Source organism: Xyrauchen texanus, chromosome 33 (genome assembly GCF_025860055.1).
Source record: "Xyrauchen texanus isolate HMW12.3.18 chromosome 33, RBS_HiC_50CHRs, whole genome shotgun sequence".
Lineage (NCBI taxonomy): Eukaryota > Metazoa > Chordata > Actinopteri > Cypriniformes > Catostomidae > Xyrauchen > Xyrauchen texanus.
This window is the reverse complement of record NC_068308.1, coordinates 9,822,268-9,844,157: the sequence shown is the minus strand read 5'-3', so window position 1 is coordinate 9,844,157 and position 21,890 is coordinate 9,822,268. Positions and strand designations below refer to the sequence as shown.

Here is a 21,890-nt window from a genome sequence, read left to right as displayed (position 1 = left end):
TTAAATGGCAAATATTATTAGATAGATTTTTCCAGGTATTATAGACCTCCTTGGTAGATTCATATGAAAGATTATGATTATTGAGGAGACGTTCATTTCACACAACAGTCATGCTGTAGATAAAATTAGCCTGCTTGAGCATTAAATGTCAATTCAAGTTCGGGCTTTCATGCATGGACGTGTTTTTAAAATGTCAATTGGTAATACTAGTTAGCTGCGACATAATGCATGATGCCCAAAGGCATAGGGTGTCTTATTCATTGTGAAACTGTGCTTTCTTAATGGCATGAATCATACTGAAGGCCTAGACATTTAATGCACGGCCCGCCACTGGTTAAGAGAGTAAAGGTAACTTGGTTTACACTAATAAGAATAGTAAAAGATTAAGCTTAAAAAGTAAATATATATATATTTTTTAACATTTGGGATAACTATATTTACAGTGTACTTAATGTATAATGTTGAGAAGTTGTGAAAATGCATCACAATTACAAATAAACATTTCTTCTGTAGAGAATTTGATTTATTGATGGTTAGTTAATACACTGGAATTGTATTTTCATGACTCACTCTGTAGCACTATAAAGCTCTCATCTTATTTTTTGTCCTGACAATGTCTGTATACGATTATCCCTCCAATTCTGATGCCAATCACCGAGACAAAGAATTATTTCAAACAGTCAATGATCCAAAACCAACTTAATACAAACAGAATTGGAATGCAGGTATAAAAATAAGTTCTAAGTGCTACACAAACTATAATACTGTCACCATTTAGGCATCTTTATATTTAACAAAAATGTGTCTGTGGGTTAAAACAATGCTCTCATATTCACCATGCATGTGATATGTGATAGGAACATATTATAGCAAGCCGGTGAATATCTTATAAAATATAGAAAAGGTTAGGATTTATAAACAAACCACCTACAAAGTGTCAACCATATCTATAAATGATCCTAAAACAGGTACATACATATACAAGCATAGTAATGCATTTCTTTTGTTAAAACACTCTACACTCAGATGTTAATCTAAATACTGATAGAAAACCAACACAAAAACAAACCACTTTAAATACAACTTAACACCAAAGCTTTCTCAAACTAATGTCTGCATAAATGGCTGTTTCATGAAGCACAATGGAATGTTACGTTGTGTTTGATGATTTGATTGTAAAGATTCAGTGTTCAATGTAAAGGCAATCATTCAAAGGCAGCATGAATGAAGGTCCAGCCTAAATTCTGTAATTTAGACATTTTCATAGGTAGTAAAAATCAAAGTTAAAAATCGAATGGGGAATTGTACTGGATGACCAAAATTTATGATACAAGTGATGTTTCAATCATATTGAGTTTTTTCCAACCTTGCACAATATCCAGTCTGATGTATGTTTATGAAAACTAAGCAGATAAAAGTATACAAATTTACATCTTCTAGAAATGTTTGGGATTGAGTTGTAGACAGCATTCAGGCAGTCCATTTCCTGAGATAAGTCAAAAGATTACTGATATTCTTCAATATTGCAAAAATGCCAAAGAAACAACTGAGCTTATGGGAAGAAATAAGGAAGTTACAATTACAACACTACCAAAACGACACAAAACCTATAAACATGACAGGAAACATAGAACAGAAATGAACATTACAGAAACTATTGGTCGATGACTTATTGCAGCAGGTTTTTTTTTTCTTCTTCTTCTTTTTTCTCGTTTTAAAACACTCCATATCCATCTCCATGTGTCGCCACAGCAAAGGCAGGGTAACCCTCGTAGGTTGCATAGGCAGTCAGGTCTTGACCCAAAGAAACGGCTTGTTTCAGCTGGGACGCAGCCACGGTAGCACTGGTGCTTGCGATTGTATAACCTGTGAAACAAATGGGAAAAGACTTGAGACAAAACCCATTTTGTGAGGTAAAATGTGTTTTTGTTTAATTTCATAAAAAAAAACAGTGTTTTCAGTTATGTAATACACTATGCCATACACTGGCAGCCATGAGTTTGGAATAATGGACAGATTTTGCTCCTATGAAAAGAAAGTGGTACTTTTATTCACCAAAGTGGCATTCAACTGATCACAATGTATAATCAGGACATTAATAACATGAAAAATTACTATTACAATTTGAAAATTGTATTCAGAACTTCTTAAACTACTTCAAAGAGTTCTCATCAAAAAATCCTCCATGTGCAGCAATGACAGCTTTGCAGATCTTTGACATTCTAGCTGTCAGTTTGTCCAGATACTCAGGTGACATTTCACCCCACGCTCACTTTAGCACTTGCCATAGATGTGGCACCTTACAGTCTAGCTGATCCCACAAAATCTCAATGGGGTTAAGATCCATAACACTCTTTTCCAATTATCTGTTGTCCAATGTTTGTGTTTCTTTGCCCACTCTAACCTTTTCTTTTTGTTTTTCTGTTTCAAAAGTGGCTTTTTCTTTGAGAGTAAAGAGTCTTCACTTTACTGTTGTACATGAAATTGGTGTTGAGCAGGTAGAATTCAATGAAGCTGTCAGCGGAGGACATGTGAGGCATCTATTTCTCAAACTAGAGACTCTGATGTACTTATCCTCTTGTTTAGTTGCACATCTGGCCTTCCACAGCTCTTTCTGTCCTTGTTAGTGCCAGTTGACCTTTGTCTTTGAAGACTGTAGTGTACACCTTTGTCTGAAATCTTCAGTTTTTTGGCAATTTCAAGCATTGCATAGCCTTCGTTCCTAATAACAATGATTAACTGACGAGTTTCTAGAGAAAGCCGTTTCTTTTTTGCCATTTTTTGACCTATGTTGCAAGGAGGAGGGTTTGGCCGCTGCCAGGGGCAGAGGAGACCCCTACCGGCTGCTAAAACGCAGTGGGGTCAAAGATAAAGCCGCCGTCCACTCACTGGATGTTTTCTGTTTTTGGCACCATTCAGGGTAAATTCTAGAGACTGTTGTGAGTGAAAATCCCAGGTGATCAGCAGTTAGAGAAATACTCAAACCAGCCCATCTGGCACCAACAATCACCCATGTGATTATCTCATCATCCAATCATGTAGCAGCAGTGCAGTGCATATAATCACGGAGATACGGATCAGGAGCTTCAGTTAATGTTCACATCAACCATCAGAATGGGGAACAAATGTGATCTCAGTGATTTGGACCATGGCATGATTGTTGGTACCAGATGGCCTGGTTTGAGTATTTCTGTAACTGCTGATCTCCTGGGCTTTTCACTCACAACATCCAGTGAGGTGCAGTTCTGTGGACGGAAACACCATGTTGATGAAGGAGGTCAACAGAGAATGGCTAGACTGGTTCGAACTGAAAAAGTATACGGTAATTCAGATAACCACTCTGAACATTTGTGGTGAGAAGAATAGCATCTCAGAATGCTATTCTGAGTTGAGGGATGGCGCTGTATATAATATTAATATATAGTTGTTAACAAAGTGTTATTAGTTGTTTTATATATTATATTACAGTCTTACAGACCTCACATACCTGGAAATGCAGCAGCGACAGTCGCAGCAGTGGATGCATCAGCGCCCTCGGTCTGTAGACCAAGGATCTGCAGTGTGTGTTCGGCCGCATGGAGCTTCGCCTCATCCATTGATGTACAGAGCTTGGTGGGGGTGAACGGGTGTCTGATTGGACACACAGAGAGGAATGCTGGTAAAATAACTGTTCATACTGTGAATTCTAATAATAAAGCCTCATTGAGTTTATGCTTTATTGAGATGTGTGAGGTGTTGCATTTTCAAATGTGGTGCCTAACTAGAGAATGGGGGTTCGGCTGTATCTCAAAACCTCGTGAGCTGCTTGCCATGTAATGGACCATTTTCACACTCCCATGTTTGCAAAGCGCAAGTCGTCATATTTGGGTATGGGATTTTGATCACAACTATGGTCGTGATCAAGAATAACAGTTACCAGTTTCACTACAGTGTATTTCTATTTGCACAAATTCGTCAGGATGTGTCTTTCCGTGAATTTTAAAAAGATTCTGAACATTGTACAAGCTTGGTGTGTTCAGACAATTAAATACGAAGGAGATAACTTTGTTATTAAATGAGGAAGCACTTTTGTCTGTGGACAATATTTTCAAGATGAGGGCTTACAGCAGTTTCTCATGTGTGGAATGGTGAAAAACTTTGAAATCTGAACTGTACCATCACAGATTCAATGGAATGGATTATTACACATCACAACCAACACACAAGTGTGTTTGACAAGGTTGGAGCAGGAAATGGGTCTTTCACATCCCGTTTCGCCCCAACAGGTATTAGTTTCACCAAGTATACAAGAATATAGATTTGGTAAATGTACCCTCTTTTTATTAAATTGTTTTGCTATTTATGGCTGATTTAACGCGCAACATCTCAACTTAATATCAACTTACATTTGTATTCGTGCAGATTACCCTAGAAAAAAAACATTGAGCTTTTATTTAACAGTTGATCAATTCATTTGGACAGTGCAGTAAGTGCCTCCAAATGTAAATGCTAGCAAACACTTTTAAGGACTCTGAAAACACATACAAATTGGCAGTGGCTATAGTTGTGTTTACCCAACTATGACGACTTCCACTTCGTGAATTCGGAAGTGTGAAAAGGGTTCATGTAAACACAGGTACCTGCTTACTTAAGTCACCATAAAAAAATCACCAGTGAACCTCACAAGGAAGAGATCTGAGAAGTTCTTAACCCCTTTGTACATACGATCAAACTGGTGTGATCTTCATTCATGCTGCTGTTTACCAGCAAAAGAGGCACTGAAGCGATTGTCATAATGAACCAGCTGCTCAAATAGTATTTTAAACTAGTGCCCATCCGATTTTTATCGGTCGGCCGATATTACCGGCCGATATTAGCCTTTCACCGATATATCGTATCGTGTATATATATATTGCGTCTGTTGAGTGTTGATTTCACATTACATTGTTACCTATTTGGTGAGACACAATGCTGGAAAGTAATAAAGTCCATATTTTAATCTCTGTGACAATGAGCTTATTGCTAACTAGCTAACCACGTAGCTACTTTAATTGCTTGTCAGCTGAGTGGAAGCTAATGTGTAAACATGTATTCACTAAACTGTTTTGTTCAGGATTTGCAGTTTGGTACCCCCTTCAACCGAACAATTCCAGTCATTACATTTACAAAATGTAATATTTCAAAGTCTGGTTTTCCAGTGTTGAAAGTTTCCCTTGAACTTGTATAGCAGAATACAGTGTAACACCGCTGCCGCTGTTTATCTTTTGACTCGGTAGGTGTAAATGCTTCTTGTTTTATAACCTGCCCCTACTTGACTGGCAGTATTAAAATAGTCAGCATTTGACAGATACTAAACGGTACTACTGATGTTTATTTAGCTGTTTATTTTATTTGTATTTATTCTTTATGTAAATTGTAATCTAATGACTGATACTAAACAGTACTGTTGTTTAGCTATTTATTTAATTTGAATTTAAGTAAGGTAGCAAACTTTTTTATATTTCCAATTTTAAAAACATTTAGTGTACATTTATAAAATTGTACTTTGTATTATATTATCCTGGAATAAGTAAAAAAAAAAAAAGCAGCTACCATACCTGCAATGAGGCTTCTAACACAGCTGCTGAGGGAGTGACAGAAAATTTTGCCTGTTTCTCTCTTCTTACTGCTGTTATCCAGCGCTGTATATTTTAATCTTCTTTTGCAAAGCTGTGAAAGCGTAATTGTTGATTTTTTATTTTACTGTTTGAGCAAACGGGCCAGCAAAAATGATATTTGCTGTGGTCTTACATTCACCGGCATTCAAGTTGACCCTGCTATGATGACTTCCTCTTCTCGAATGCGGATGTGTGAAAAGGATCCATCCCGTCCGTCACTCATTCTAACCACTTTTGGTACTGATAATATAACCTAACCTTCAGTGCAACTGCTGTGATGTAATCTGTCCTCCAGTGAATCTGCTGTGAAGTGTAAAGTAAGATTTTTTTTACAGCACGCATTAAAGTACTCACGCTGGGGGGGGGGGTCTTTTTATGCTAGTGTACTTCTAAATGTGACTAGGCCAATAATAGCCTGCAATTGGACTACATACCCCTAGAGGTCACCCTTGTGAATATGTGTGGTGAAGTAGCCAAAAGAGGGGGTGATGTAGTGCAGTGTTTCCCAACCTTTTTTTCAGCCACGGCACACTTTTTAAGACTAAAAAATTCTATGGCACACCACTATCCCACATAATCTAACCATCATCAGTATTTTTCCTTTCCATGTTTTCTGTCCATCTTAGTAGCATGTTGTAATGTTTGAAATTCGGCTATAAAAATAAAATAAATAAATAAGTCACATATGTAGGCTATGCTTTGTGAGGTCACAGGTGGCAAGAGCACTAAATGGGTAATGAAAAAACAACAAATTTCCTTTTCTTTCCTAATTTGTAGATTTGATATTGCAATGCTTACAACAAATTACAGGGATGCAAACTCATGAGGGGCAAAAAAGGTAAGACATTCACAGGTCCATGAAATTTTTTTCTGGGGATATTTAAAGAATAAGCTAAAAGCAGCAATTCAAGCTATTTTAGTGATTCAAGTTTATTCAACTTTACAATTGTGCAGAATTAGCTGCAAAATAAAGAGTATTTTGGGGAGGCTTGCTTCTGTTTCACAAATGTGTTAAATTTTATTAACTGATTAGTTCAGTGACCCCTTCTGGAAATGTCACTAGGTGGCGACAAATGAGCATCTTATGTGCTATGAGTGAGTCAGTGAATCATTTTGAGCCATTCAATGTATTCTGCAGTGCTGACGCGAGTCACGTGAAAGACCCTTAATGTGTATAAATATCACTCACTTGCACATTAATCATTGCTCTTCACAATCACAAAAGCGACCGATTATGGTTTCAAAACTGCAAATTTATCCGGATGGTGAGGAGTTTGGATTCCTGAAATATTTTTTTTTTCCATGCATGCATTTATTTATTTTGTGGAATTTTATAATTTTCCACGGCACACCTGACAGATGCACAGTGATTGGGAAACACTGATGTAGTGTATGGGTGCTGTCCACTGTTAGAGTTCCCTGTGCGCATGGGTTAGCTGGTGTGTGTGAGTGGAGAAAAGAGCCATTTTTGAGGAATGGCGGAGAGCTCTCTCTGGGTAAGATATATGTTGATAAAACCTTCAAAAGGCATAACTTAACGTTGATATCAACTGATGGTTTCATACTGCTTGCAGTTGTTTGAGTGTGTTCGTTGGTAAGCCGAAAAATTCAACTGTCGCACGGATCTTATGTTTCTCCGTGTGCAAGAGATCTCCACGCGGCAAGATTGAATTTGCCGCCATGACTGAGATTGAGCATGAGAGTTCATTTAATGCGCTTGTTAAGAGTTATTTGTGCTATTTGTTACATTTAATGTTGTGATTTCTGAGGGGAAGTAAACGATTCTTCTTTCTCCTTTGATAAATGATGTTAGAGAGGAGAAGCGAGACACGCGAGTGTGCACGTGAGTTATTAGCCACATGAGTGTTCCAGTGCAGTGCAGCACTTCACAGAGTGAGTGGCATTTATTCTGTTATTCACTCAAGGGAAGATCTGATGAGTTGTGAAGTGTTTATAATGTTAATGTTCATCTGAGCTCATTAATAATTTGTCTTTAAGATTAAAAGCAGAAACATACTTCACGCAAGTACGCAGACGTGAGTGCTTGGTCAACGCGTGGTCTCATTGTACATACATTACGTGCGCTCTTGCATTGCTCTGGCACTTGTGCATCCAAAACCAGGAAACTGTTACCTTCAGAGGCTGTATACAGCAGCCGGATGAAATTAAGATGCTTTTCAAACTGTTCGGAGACCAGTTTCCATAAGAGTTTATTCAAAATAGCTTTCAGGTAAGCCATTTACTGATTGGGTAGCAAGTCAGCACCATGTCTTGAGCATGCCTATAATGCCCAAAAGAGCTAGCTCATGAGATTTTGCTATATAGTCATAGCTAATGTGTGTAATGTGCTCTTGCTTTGTGAATATGGCTGGAAAAGAGTCTGTGGCGTACATATTTGGATACTGTGTTGCCAGAGCAGGGATGGTGACTTTGTAAAGGAAAAGTTGCCTCTGATCTGGTCCAATAGCAGAGTGAAGCTGGTAAACAGGTTGCCCCCAGTTATTCTTTTGGCAAATGTCTTCCAGGATCTGCAATACACAAAAGGCATTCCTCTTTTTTACAAATGGGCCCCTAAAGTAAGTGCAATTATGGAGAAATGTCCCTCGAAAATGTTGTCCTTTTAAATCCATAAGTGGGCCCTTCAGAATGTGTACGAGTGTACCTGTGGGGCGTGTTTGATGCCTTGGGGCTTGAGGGTGACAGGGTTCATGGGTGTGAGCTCCATGCCAGGAAGAAGGTCATAGAGTTTGTCGTCGGGGCGTTTGTCTGTCTTGAGTTGGTACGTGGCGCAGCCACGACCCACACCTGCATAGGCGAGGTATCCTCGGCCGCCCAAACCACGTACACCTGCTGCCCCTACAGGTACATTCATGTAAATTTCTAGGAATGCAAGAAGGCATTAAGGCGAATCAAATCACCAGAAATCACCTGGGTTTCAATCAAGACTCAGAAAGACTGATCATATAGACACATTCCAAGCCGGCATATTACAGAAGTTATCAGTATCTCTGATTTGGTCATCATTACTTTTATAGTTTATATAGATTTGTTTTTCACCTCATACATTGAGAATAATATGAATATCACTGAACTGTAATATGCAGGCATAGACAACAAATTCAAATGATAGATAGTACAAGCAAACTATTAAGGATAATGTAACAGAATGCATGTTGGTTTTGTCATGGCCACATGCAAATGTAGATGCAAATATCAAGCTGGCATTATGCAAATATGTTGCATTACCAAGTCATTTGCCATCTGTCTCTTTTAAAGGTGAGGTGTGTAATTTCAGCAACACATGCCACTGGTCAGACAAACAGATAGCACTGCCCCAAACTAGCACCATTGGTGGAGCTAGTGTTGTTGTGTTGGGATGCAGAACCTACAAATTACATACTTTATAGCTGTCTGCATATTAAACTGGAATAAAAAAAACATAATTTAACTTTGAGAATAAATACACACATCACCTTTAATAAGTGTTGACTGGACTTGCCTGTATTCATTTTTGATTTTGTTTGATGATCTGTTTAGACAAGTGAAAATGTTGGTTGTATGAAAGAAGATCAGAACTATTGGCCATTGTGAATGTTTTTTTTTTAGTAATCTAATCCATTGTTAATTGTTATAATCCATTGTTCACAAGATAATTTACAAGCATGATTTATACAGTTTCAGATTAGGATTCCTTTGGAGATGATGTAATGATTTTTACTACCACACCTTTGATCATGTCAAGAGATTTTATCATCTGTATTGGAAGACAGATTGATAAGAATTACCCACCTCTAACAGAGGGCGAGCACACCAGCCCTCTGGCACTTATGTGCCCTTTGGTAGTGGGAAAGCGGAATTGATTTGGGATAGTGGCGTATGCATGGGGAGCGTAGAATATGGGTGCACCAAGGTAGGCAGCTGAAGGGTCATACATCTGCCCCACTGTGTAAGCATAGTCGCCTTGGAGCAGAGTACCTCCGCGGCCCCCTGTGCCTCGGGTATACCGAACATAACTGTCCTTATCCACAGGTTTGGCTAGCGTGACTTCAATGGGAGAACCATCAATGACCTGGAGGGAAGTGAATGTTTTTGACCCAGTATTATTTCATAAAATATTTGGAAAGGGTAAATTAACCTCAGATCAGGTAGTGTACTGCCTTACTTTTCCATTCAATGCATTCATGGCGTTGACGGCATCCTCTCTCAGAGAGAAATGAACAAAAGCATAATCTCTGATCTTCTTAACCCTTTCAACAGAACCTGTGGATAAGCATACATCTCTTAAGGATTGAAATCAGATCCCACAAAATCCTAAATGTTTTCCTGCGGACTCAGAAATAGGTCATTAGTGGTGTTTGCTAAGGCAAGAATCACTTTTACTATTGCTCACACTTAGAGGTTTCAACAAACTTCTCCCTAACACCGTTAAACTTGGTGAGGATGGTGCATCACAATGGTTTAGAGTAAAAATGCAAGGTTTTACCACAGTGGCCCTCCGTAATGCATCAAAAAGTTTAGAAACCTTTTGCAGCTATTAAGGCATCCATTGACAAATTATGATTTCAGAGAGTCCAGTTGTGCATACAGAAATCCAATTTGCGGTATTCTCGATTGATTTCAAACTAACCCGCTCTTTCCACAAGTTTTTAATGTATATGACACATGCCTATCCATCAAACGCTTCTTTCAAACTAGTCCTGCCCCATTTGTGCTATGGACATGAATTATGCCTCAAAACTTGTGGCTTGTTGAGGTATGGTATTATTTTCCCAAGTAATTAGACTTAACATTGTTGCCTGGTAAATGATAAAACAGCTGAATAAATAGTATAGAATTATACTGAAGAAAGAACCCGAGCAGTAGCTAGGGATGGGAATATCATACACTCTCAGGAAAAATATATTGATTGAGGTACAAGGTCTTTACTTGGGGTGGTAACCTTGTTTTGTGAATGTATTTGTACCGTTAAGGAGGAAAAAACTGCAATTCTTTTGTTCCTAGAGGAACAAAACAAATAAATGTACTGCAAAACTGCAATTTTTTAGTTCCCAGAAGATCAAAACATATAAATGTAACTTTCAAGATATGCAGTTGGTTCTTGGGGTACAACTATATGCCTAAAATTAATTATACATTTTAACTAGAGGTAAAAAAAAGGTCTCTTTTTTGAGAGTGTAGAAACTTGGGTTAAGGCTCTTTTAAATTGTGACACCACCTAACCACAATGCAATCATGTAGCTGGGTGCTAAAAACATTCAGAACATTTTAGCAACCACATTGCAACTACCAAAGACACCCTAGCATTGTGACAGTGAGTTTTGCATGAGCAAGCAGCACTCACATTTCCTTCTGAAAATCAAGTCTATTTTTGCAAGCTCACCAGGTTTGATGCTGTTGAACTCTTTCTCAATGTTCTCTTCTGTGGTGGCCAACATCAGATTACGAACATAAAGAATTTTTACTGTGGCCATTGTGTCTTCATCTACCTCTACTTCAGGTTCTGCCCAGTCAACTGCAATAGCATGACCCCAGAGCTGAATTCTCCCTAGGAAAAAAAAGAGAAAGCAGTGTCAGTGAATAGTCTTTAATCAGTCTGAGGGCTATCAATTAAACCTTTAGTTACTGTATCATGTCTGGTGCTGGGAACTGATTGTTATCTTGAAAAACTTGCCATATTGAGCAGAGGTAAGGATGGTATTTGAAAACTGTTTGAATCTACTCCTGTGGAGTCAAAATAATGATCACATGTGAAATCGACTTTGCTTCTGAAAGTTCATGTACTGTGATATCAACCCCATTCTAACAATTGTTTGACAAGTGCATTCGACTTACTGTTGCCGAATTAACAGAAAACCTGATGATAAAAGCTGTTTTGCTGGTCTTAGCTTGTTTAAGTTGGTCTCCCAGCCTGACAAAGCTGGTATTAAGCTGGTCTCCCAACATGACCAGCTGATAAGGGCTCCAAACCCCTCTAAAACCATAAAAATAGACTATACAGCTTGACCAGGCTATAGACCAGCTACTGTAAACACCTGGTTTTGGCTTGTTTAAGCTGTTTTTTTATTTTCAGCAGAGAACTTAACTCACAATTTTATTGTTTTATTGGCTTTTACCTGGCAGCAGTTTCCTCCTGGCCATGGCAGCAGCTCGGTGGCTTTCATACTCCACGAATGCAAAGCCTCGGTTCTTGGCCTTATCAGCAGCACTTGGATAAACGATTACATCCACCACACCATCCGTCACCTTCTTCATCTCTGCCAGGATCTCTTCCCTCTTTTTGGTTTTTGGGATGCCACCAACAAATAAACGGCAGTTGTCAACACTTGCACACACGCCCAGAAGTCTCCCATTCCTGTTGTGTGGAGTAAGAATTGTTGTGAGAATCACTGGCATAGCCAGGGTTGGGCCTGGGTGGGCAGGTCGTTGTCCCCCAATCATTGTCTTATGCCCCTATTCTACCAACAGCCAAAAGCTTGCTGTCCTATAACCATGAACCACTAAGGTCAGAGGCTGTTGGGCTGGATAATTTCAGCATTAAACATTTTAAAACAACAGCTCATGAAAAAACTAAATCGCTTTCATTATAACAAAGCTTTTATAATATTTAGGGTAAATCTCGAATCCCTATATAATAAAAAATACCTATTCTTAGCCACAACATTCCTTATGTTATCCACTAACGTACCATATGTTATGCATGTAAAATAATAAAAAACAAATGTCTGAATGTACTCAAATACAAATATGGTTAATTAATCTTTTAATATTCTTAAATTAGACAACCTTTAGTAGCTACATTTCCTAAATACTCCCCTGAAATAATTAGCTAAACATTAAAAACTTAAATAAGTTTAAGCTGTTTAAGCTCATGCAATTGATAATTTATCTAGGCCCACCAACACCAAAGTTTTTGGCTATGCTTTTGGTGAGAATTTTCACATTTTTCAACATGCTTTGTTGTAAAACACTTTGTTCTCTAGAGGTCCAGAGTCCACTCACCTGATTTCATAGTTGTTGAGCTGTTTCATGGCATTCTTAGCCTCTTGTTTTGTGGTAAAGGTCACAAATGCGTAGCCTCGATTATTGCCATTAAAATCCATCATCATCCGTACCTCGTAAATTTTGCCAAACTACAAAACAGGTAGGCATTACATTTTTAAAGCTACAGCTACACTAATATAGCTTGATCATAACTTTGGAATTCTATTCATTTATTTATTTTGTAGACCAGTTTTTTCCCTTACTTTTTCACAGAGTGGCACTAGTTCATCCTCAAAGAGGTCTCGAGGAAGCTTTCCCACAAAAATCTCACTGCCTCTCTCTGGAGGAGTTCCTTCCCAGCCAGGAGGTGGACCACCATATCTCCTCTGTCCATTTTCCTGTGGAGAAAACAACAACTGTATGAGGGCAAATCAAAGTTTTCTAATACATTATATTATGTAATGTAATGCACACTCACTGAGCACTTTATTAGGAACACTGTGGTCTTAATAATGTGCCCGATGTGGTCTTCTGCTGTTGTAGCCAATCTGCCTCAAGGTTCAACGTGTTGTGCATTCTAAGATTCTATTCTGCTTAATACAATTGTACAGAGTGATTATCTGAGTTACCATAGCCTTTCTGTCAGCTCGAACCAGTCTGGCCTTTCTCCATTGACCTCTCTCATCATCAAGGCGTTTCTTTGAGCAGAACGTCATGGTTACTGTTGTAACCTCCGTTCCCCAAGGGAAGGAACGAGACGTTGTGTCGAGCGAAGTGACACAAGGGGTCTTCCTGGGACGCCAAACGTTCCTATGAACCTGAGAAAAGGCCAATGTCAAGTTGGCAGACCGAATTTTCATGCTCCGCCCTGGACATACGGGTATAAAGGGAAGCGGGGCAGCGAGTGCCAGTCAGGATTTTGCACTGAGGAGCCGAAAATAAGGTATGGCCGTTTACAGTGGTAGGTCTAGTGTCTGTGGCAGGAGGGACATAACTTCTCGTACCTTCCCTCGGGGAACGGAGGTTACAACAGTAACCATGACGTTCCTCTTCTGTCACTCACTCGACGTTGTGTCGAATGAAGTGACACAAGGGTTCCCATGTAAAAACGCTAGAGGCAACTGTGTTGGCTGCACGTACCCCTCCCCATCGCCCCCAAAGAGATGTCACATACAGACCTTAGGTTCCCTGCACCCCTGAGTGGGGGTACAGGCGCTACATGACTAGCATGGGAGCAAGCCCAGCAGCCACGGCCTTCTCTCTCATTATGTCTCTCACATAGGACGTGAAGCAGCTGGGGCTATCCTAACGCGGACAGCCTCCCCTCCGGCCTCTCCTGCAGGAATGAAAGCACTGACCAAACTGCGCACTGGCTTGGTTTATCGTGTCTAAGACTGCAGGTGGTAGATCCACTAGATCTACAGCATCCCGTCCAGGGGCCAGACGTGGAGGTTCCAGAGGTCTGGGCGCGGGTGCCAGAGGTTGCCCCGTCCCTGAGAAAGAAGGTCCTTCCTCAGGGAATTTTCACGAGTAGCGTCCGCCGTCATGTTGCGGTTGCCAGGGATGTGAGTGGCGCGCAGCGACCGGAGTCGCTAGAGGAACCTTTTAGAGGAACCGCTGTGCCGGGCTCGAAGAGAGCGAGGCACCTGAGCACTGACATTCTCTTTTAGAGAAATCAAAACTCTTTTAGGAGGAGAACACTCTTTTAACAGTGAAAAGCACTGTCAAAGCGCCCAGGGGCATAGACTGCACAGCATTCAGAGAGAGAGAGAGAACGCCAGCTGGAAATGCACTGTAGATCCAACAGCAATGCTTCTGGCTGATTCTGACTGGCACTTGCCTTCCCTTTATACCCATATGTCCGGGGCGGGGCATGCAAATTTTGTCTGCCAACTTGACATTGGCCTTCTCTCAGGTTCAGAGGTACGTTTGGAGTCCCAGGAAGACCCCTTGTGTCACTTCATTCGACACAATGTTGAGTGAGTGACAGAAGGGGAACTGCTGCTCACTGGATGTTTTTTTTTTTTTTTGGCACCAGTCTGAGTAAACTCTAGAGACTGTTGTGTGTGAAAATCCCTTGAGATCAGCAGTTAGAGAAATACTCAAACCAGTCCATCTGGCACCAACAACCATGCCACACTCTAAATCACTGAGATCAAATTTTTTCCACCACTATGATGCATGAATAAGTTGGTGTACAGGTGTTCCTAATTGCTCAGTGAGTGTATAACCATACAATGTACAATGTGATTAATCATTATGGACCTCAAGGTTGTGAGGAAAGATCATATTCTTCTTTTTATAGTTTTACAGACAGAAAGTTTTGTTTTTCCATTTTCACCACAGGATGGTGCCACAATACTAAAAGCTGCTGCAAACAGACAACCAAATATAGAAGATCCTCAATAGTGAAAACACTGAAGAAAACAATTTTACGGATCAATGACACAGAGTTCCTCATTCATGTCAAATTAAAGAAACAGTTAATCAAAAATGTTAAATGCTTCTGCATACTCAAACTTGATGTGTTAAGACACGTGAAGGGAAGTTTTAAAATAATGACAAGAAACAGCATTGTTTCTCACATATCACGGGACAGATCGCATCACGTCAGGTTTGATCCTAAAGAAGTTTGAATGAGATTTGAGAGCTGTAAATAACGTTCTAAATTTCAGTCCTCACACGTCGCTAAAGCTCTCCAAGGTTCTCCAAAGCTTGATGTCTTCAGAAAACTTGGAATATAGCTCACGAGTCATATAGACAATTTCTTTGTTTAGCTTGACAGCACCAGTCCCTTTCCACTTTCATTGTAGGGAAAAAAGCAACTTGAACATTTTGCTAAGCATGTCCTTTTGTGTCCCACACAAGAAAGTAAGTCATACAAGTTTGGAGTAGGGCTGTAAATGGTTAACTGATTGATCAGCATTAACATTTTTTTCAACTAATTCTATTGATTGAATTGATTAATTAAAGAAACAACCGAGTAATAATTTGATGGGATTATCATGTTGGGCATGTTCTGTACACATGAGGGCACTATTAACACATAAGCCACTCTTGTCCTCTCAGTCTGAAAGACAAGGAAACATGAAGCGTGCCTGTGGGACCATTTCCTAGTACTAAAGCATTTGTCTACAGCCCCAGTTCCTCAGGAGGCGGAAGAAGCGATGTGTGGCAGGAGCGGGTTTAAGTTGCTGGGCTTGCCGTCATCTGGCTGCTTACCATACTGACTTCTGCTCATGTAGATATGTTGATTTAAAAAAACAAAAAAACAATTAGGATTGCCCAGCAGCATAACTTGTGGGTAGGCCAAGACTGTTTTTATTCTTCCACTGTTGAAATGTTAAAGTTATTGCCACGTAGGTTCATTTGGCATGCAAGTGATCCATTCAAAATGTATTACAAAATGTAAGCAGGAAATAAACGGTTGTTCATTCAAATGTTTATGTGATAGGCTGCTATTGCTAAATATGCACATCTGTCAACTGATCCGGTTTTGTTTCAGCCAGGATAGACCTTTGTCATGCATGGTCACTTGTTTGATTCATGGCTTATCTGATAACCGGTTAATATTTGCGTTTAGTCAGTTAAGGGAATTTGTGAAAATTTGCATCCCTAGTTTGAAGTGTCATAAAGGGTGAGTAAATAATGACAGAATTTTCACTTTTTTAACGAACTATCCCTTTGCCACCAGTAAACTGCTGAAATAAAAAGTAAATTAGGTTGTTGATCTTAAATTGTTCCTAACCCTAGTGTAGCACCTCTCCATGAGGCTAGGCTCTCATGCAAAGGCAAACACAGTAACTACACATTTTGTCAAAATGTAATAATGAAATTGCGCCTCTGAGACTGTAATCTGTTCTGTGATAGATGGGCTTGGCTCAACTATGCTCAGATTCAGAGAAAATGGAGTGTGAGATTTCAGTATCTACAAAATCCACACCAAAAACAAGGCAAACCACAGTTCTTTCAGACGTTTGAGGTAATACTCACATTTTAGTACTTCATTCACTAATCTGTTAGTGCACAAAACGCAATCGGCTGGACAATCAAAAGACTTTCAAGCAAGTTTCAGTATAGCAACTCGTACCTGGTGTATGTGATATCCTGTGCGCTGGATCAGAGAGCGCAATGCAGTCTCTTTCTGCATGCCAGCCAGTCCATCCCCGCATTTTTGATTGGTTTCCATTGTGAGTGATTATCAGCAATAAATCAGCGAAATTAGGGGTGCTCACTGAAATTAAATCAAAGTTCAAATATGCATCAATGACAGGTTAAGGTAGCATACTCTAGCTTTAACACAAGATAAGAGACTGTAAAATGTATATGCACGAACTTGGACGGGTTCAAATGTCCATAAGTCCTATTTTTGTAAAATATTTCAACATTCTTTAAACATGATATATTTAACTGAGAGGTAACATTGCATAAGAATTTAAGTCTTAATATAATGTGAATACAAGTGTATTTTGTTTTGTTCCATTGGTCGACTTGTTTTAACCCTTCTGTTTTTCAGAAAATTCTAAATGACCATTTTGTTCTGATCAAAAAAAGATCCAGAAGAGAAAAAAATCCAGTAGAATTCCATTGAAAAGTTCTCCACACATACTAAGGATCAGGACGTCTTAAAGACTTGCGATGGTCTCTTTGATTTGAGCCAGACGACTTAGAGAGAGTAAGGAACCATCCTGCAACCTTTTAGTGATGCCCTAGCAACCACCTAGCAACACCCTACTAATGTGCTAGGAATCACCCAAAACATTATGACATGACATACACATAAACAAATATGATACAAATGTGATGTAATTTTTGTACATAACCATGTATTCATTGTTGTGGAGAATCATGTGGTATTTTGACTGAATACAAGATTAAAATGAGTTTTTAACACTTTTAAATGTGCACTCAGTAAGTTTGGTTCACATAGTCTTGGACTTACACTGACACCTAGGGGTGTGGATGCAGCATGATTCAAACTCAATAGTTTACAGTAAGAGTTGCCATTGTAGAAATTCACTATTCACAGTCAGCCAGGATTAATTAAATCCCTGAGTGAAACTGTCCAATAACAGGGTGGTTACTGAGATTAAGCGAGTAGTATTCGGCTGGTCATGTGATCCTACCATAGGAGTCCCCATGTGTGGACCCTCTCCATGTAGTATAAAACAGCTTTATAAGGTTACTGATATGACCAGTCTTCATCTCATGTGAGTGCTCATGATTTTAGACATGTTTCAAAATTACTATTCATTTCTTTAGAAGTAAAACTTCTTAAATGTGGACAACATTACTGAGTGCACCTTTAACTCTAAAAAGGGAAATTACCCGAACATAATAGAAGGGTGAAACTTAAGCTCACTACATTCAGACAACTCAATTGAAACAAACTTGCCAATGAAACAGGACAAAATGCAATTACATTCAACATGCATTTTTTGAAATTTGAATATCTTTATTGTCTTGAATTCTTGAAACATATTTCTGTAGTGCATGGTAAATGGTTGGTTATATGGAAATATATGGATGTAACATCTTAATTGAATCACTGTCTCTGATCAAAGTCCGTTTGAAATTCATGTAGAAATCTTGACATATTTGCTTTTTATCTGGTGAACAGTGTTGGCAAGAAAAGTGGGGAAAGAAACATTTTCCTCACCTCCAGGTCAAGGACCGTGGTTTAATTATTAACTAAAGTGAGCGAATCAGAACAACAGACAATCATTAATTTACATATGTTTCAGTAGGTTTCCCCTCTTCATTTCACACCTTGTTTCCGCTATAGGACGAAAGAAATCCTCTTCCTATCAGAACTAAAAAATAAAATGACCCACAGTAAAGCACAATCTGCAAGATTAATTCTACTGTCACACCAGATGATGAGAGTGTTGTTTAATAAGCGTGATTGAATCAGAGAGCCACAGGTCTTTAAAATCATCATCGGAGTGTCTTAGACTTTTTCATCTTCACTTGATCAAAGGGAGATGCTGAAGACAACAAAGGAGCGCTACTGCAGAATATGGGTCAAAGGTGACAAGACTGCCAGACAACTTCAAAAGCTCTTAAGCATCTGCATGTCCTGCAATCATGACATAAGTGATGATACATTGTCTCTCTCTGTAAGTGTGACCCAATATGGTCAGAGCATTTGTATATATATATATATATATATATATATATATATATATATATATATATATATATATATATAAAATGGTAGTCTTTCTTCTCTCAGCTAAAGCAAGACAAAGGCAAACTAGCTTAATCAGTATCTTGGTTTTGTTTTCAAGTAAAAATATCTAATTATCCTTCAGATAAATTTATTTGAGAAGCAAAATTGCAGAAGATTTTACAGACCCCATAAAAACTAAATTTTAGTTTTATGGTTTTTGAGTCCTTATCTATTATCTTTGATGCCATATACATGTATGTACCTGTGTATTCTTAAAAGTACAAAATACATTTTAGTAGGTATTTACATATACATTTTACAGTCTTTTTGTCTGGGTAAATGGACCAAAAATACTGATGACTCATATTGTACTACAGAAATCTTTGTCCAATTAAGTGCTCTCTAGAATGAGAATGACCCTCCCCAAAACTGTAACTGACTAGCAATCACAAGTAGCAAATCATGGTTCATGGTTCTGAACACCTATTGGCTATTAAAATAAAGGGACACACCCTCCTATATGTCCCAACCAAACTTCCTGTTTCAATAGGAAATGCATCGATACAGGAAAGAAAACTGCTTGTCGTGCCATTTCATGGGATTTTTCAAATGTTTTTTTTTTTTTTTTTTTAAATCAAATGTAGTTTTCTTGCACCATTGGCAATTTATTTTCTAGTTTAAAGCATAAATCTTGCCAAATGTAATGAGGTTTATACTTCAAACAAGAAACAGAAATTGCCAATGGGGTAAAACAAAAAAATTATTTTTGTTTTCTGCACAATTTTGCAAGTACATTTATATTGATTTAAGGATGTTTAGATTTTGTTTTAATGTAGAAAAAAAACTCTGTATTGATTAAGAAATAATTTTTTCCAGTGATCTTATTGAATCCTCTACAGTACCTTAATCTCCCTCTTGCCGCCTAATGCTAGGCTAATACCATAGGCTAATACCATAAGAAATAAAGACCAAAAAGCTGACTTTTCTTTGGGTCTAACAAGGTCTGAGTATGCCTTTGATTTAGCTTTATTTCTTCTCCCCATTAATTTAACAATGCATTGCATCCCTTAAGCAATAACTCTGTTAATGCATTTGCAAACTCAATAGCTTGCAGAAAGCACCAATTAATCCAGACTTGAAGACTCGTCACAGATAACTCTGGGTGACAAAATATAAGCGCACACTCTCGCAATTGGCAAATATGGCCTATATTATTCAATGCATACAGTACAGAAGAACGCTCAAATGTTGGCAAACATCAGATATAAAGGCAAGATACCATTTTGTTATGGCTGTGCATTAGGAAACCATTAAAGAGAGCATTTTAAGACAGTTCGGCAAAGGCTCCATTAACCTGCTGTCTGTCCACCGAGCTCTTGTGAGCAGCCTGGTTACCGTTTGCATAAACAAGATAACTAGACGTGCGCTTATCATGCTTGGATCTGTGTCTGCTTTTTTAGCCCATGTTGACTGAAGCTAAATACACACACCTCTGAAGGCCATTGGTCTAGAGAGAAACCGCAACATTGGTAATGAGAATAGTAATATTTGTTAAAGTATATATTGTTAGTATATATATATATAAAGTATATATATCTTTATGAAATGCCTTACAAGTCCGGCAGTTAGCAAGCTGAATGCAAAGTGGCATGGAAAAACTCCCCAAGTAGTACATCAAGATGAAACCTAGACTCAACTAGGGAAGCCCTCTTCCTCAAAATGGCTCACATTTAAACAAATTAATAAAAATGTATAATAAATGAAAATATGTGCCATACAACCCCTATCCCAGCCACATGCGGACACACTGTACACAGTTACTACTGTTGAAAACCACAATGCAGTTGCATTTAGTTGGTATGGCTGTGTTTAGTGAATACCATATGTTGCAGTAGTACCATATGTGGATTGCAGTAACAGCAGTTTTTAGCTCTGGATTTACATCATGTCAAATCTGACCTCTTGATAATTATACTAAAAATGTTATGTGCACGAAAATGTATATACATTTAAATCTCACGTCAATGTAAAAGTGAATACATGTGAAGAACCGCAATTTCTATAATATGAACACTGATTAAGCAAATTCACAATAGAGTTTGCACAGTAGAATCTTAGAATTATACATTGTTTCTTAAAACGTCTTGGAAAAAATATAGTATTTACATATTTAGTCTAATTCATTTGTATATTGTATTGATGATCCCCTTTGTCTTTGCTCTTACCTTGAACATGTCCACAGAATCATATTAGATTAGAGTTAACTTACAAACGTCCACAAATGATCAATTAATAGCAATAAATATAGGCGACAGAGCCATGCAACTAAGCAGCGTTTGAACAGATGCCAGCCCTTACAACTTTGTAAGTGTCCTTATGTATTATGACACAAAATGGTGTTAAAGAAGCAACTTACCTGAGCAATTTCAGAGATCACCTCCCAGAAGACTCAGACCCTCATTATGCTGTATTTGGCAACGTGTCACTGGGGTGATTCTGTAATCACATCATATCAAACTCCAAAGGTTCACTGTCCTGGGGATGCTTTACAAGCCAGTGTGGTTAAACGTTAACCAGCGCTATCTCTGCCTCTTGCTGTAGGCCAGCCCTTTGACCAGGAACAGCGCTATCATAGTTTTCCTCCAGCAGGCAGACTCCTAGCAGAGATCTGTCAGACACTCTGGAAAATACCCTTATTGTTTTTAAATGTTTTAACCCAAATATTAATAGCTCATGATACATGCTACTCAGCAACATCAAATTTGGGTGGGGGTTGGGGATCTTTTGCTTGATTTTGGCCTGATACACATAGAATTATAGGTGCTTATCTATATACTAAAAAAATTGACAATATTCTGGGGCCGTCGCTTGAATTCACGAGGTCTGGGCCCCAGCCACCATAAACTCAGCAGTGTAAAGATATCTTTTTCTGCTCTCACAGGGCCATCCATTTCTGGTTTTACTCCTCTGATGATGACACTATTCTATTTTTAAGAAAGCATTTAACGATTATATACAATATAAACCATGATTTGTGATCACCTCTTTACCTAAAACACAAGTAAAAATGTTAATTTAGTGTTATTAGACAAGTGTTAACA

The 21,890-nt window shown here is 38.6% G+C and overlaps 1 protein-coding gene across 3 annotated transcripts; it reads right to left on the bottom strand.

Moving 5' to 3' along the window:
- Window positions 1-510: 510 nt before the first annotated feature.
- LOC127627194 (APOBEC1 complementation factor-like) lies at window positions 511-21,301 on the bottom strand. 3 transcript variants are annotated; one of them, XM_052103475.1, is made up of 12 exons: window positions 21,206-21,301; window positions 16,708-16,851; window positions 12,881-13,015; window positions 12,636-12,766; window positions 11,750-11,988; window positions 11,017-11,181; window positions 9,799-9,896; window positions 9,426-9,705; window positions 8,299-8,516; window positions 8,028-8,164; window positions 3,488-3,630; window positions 511-1,866 (listed from the first exon to the last, which is right to left on the bottom strand). In XM_052103475.1, exons 2-12 carry the CDS (start codon window positions 16,804-16,806, stop codon window positions 1,715-1,717), a joined length of 1,797 nt encoding a protein of 598 aa, XP_051959435.1. In that variant the 5' UTR covers window positions 16,807-16,851; window positions 21,206-21,301; the 3' UTR covers window positions 511-1,714. The 3 variants fall into 3 exon arrangements, with proteins under 3 accessions (XP_051959435.1, XP_051959436.1, XP_051959437.1); XM_052103476.1 differs by having other exon boundaries at window positions 8,299-8,492; XM_052103477.1 differs by having other exon boundaries at window positions 1,733-1,866; window positions 3,479-3,630.
- Between the last annotated feature and the right edge of the window lie 589 nt (window positions 21,302-21,890).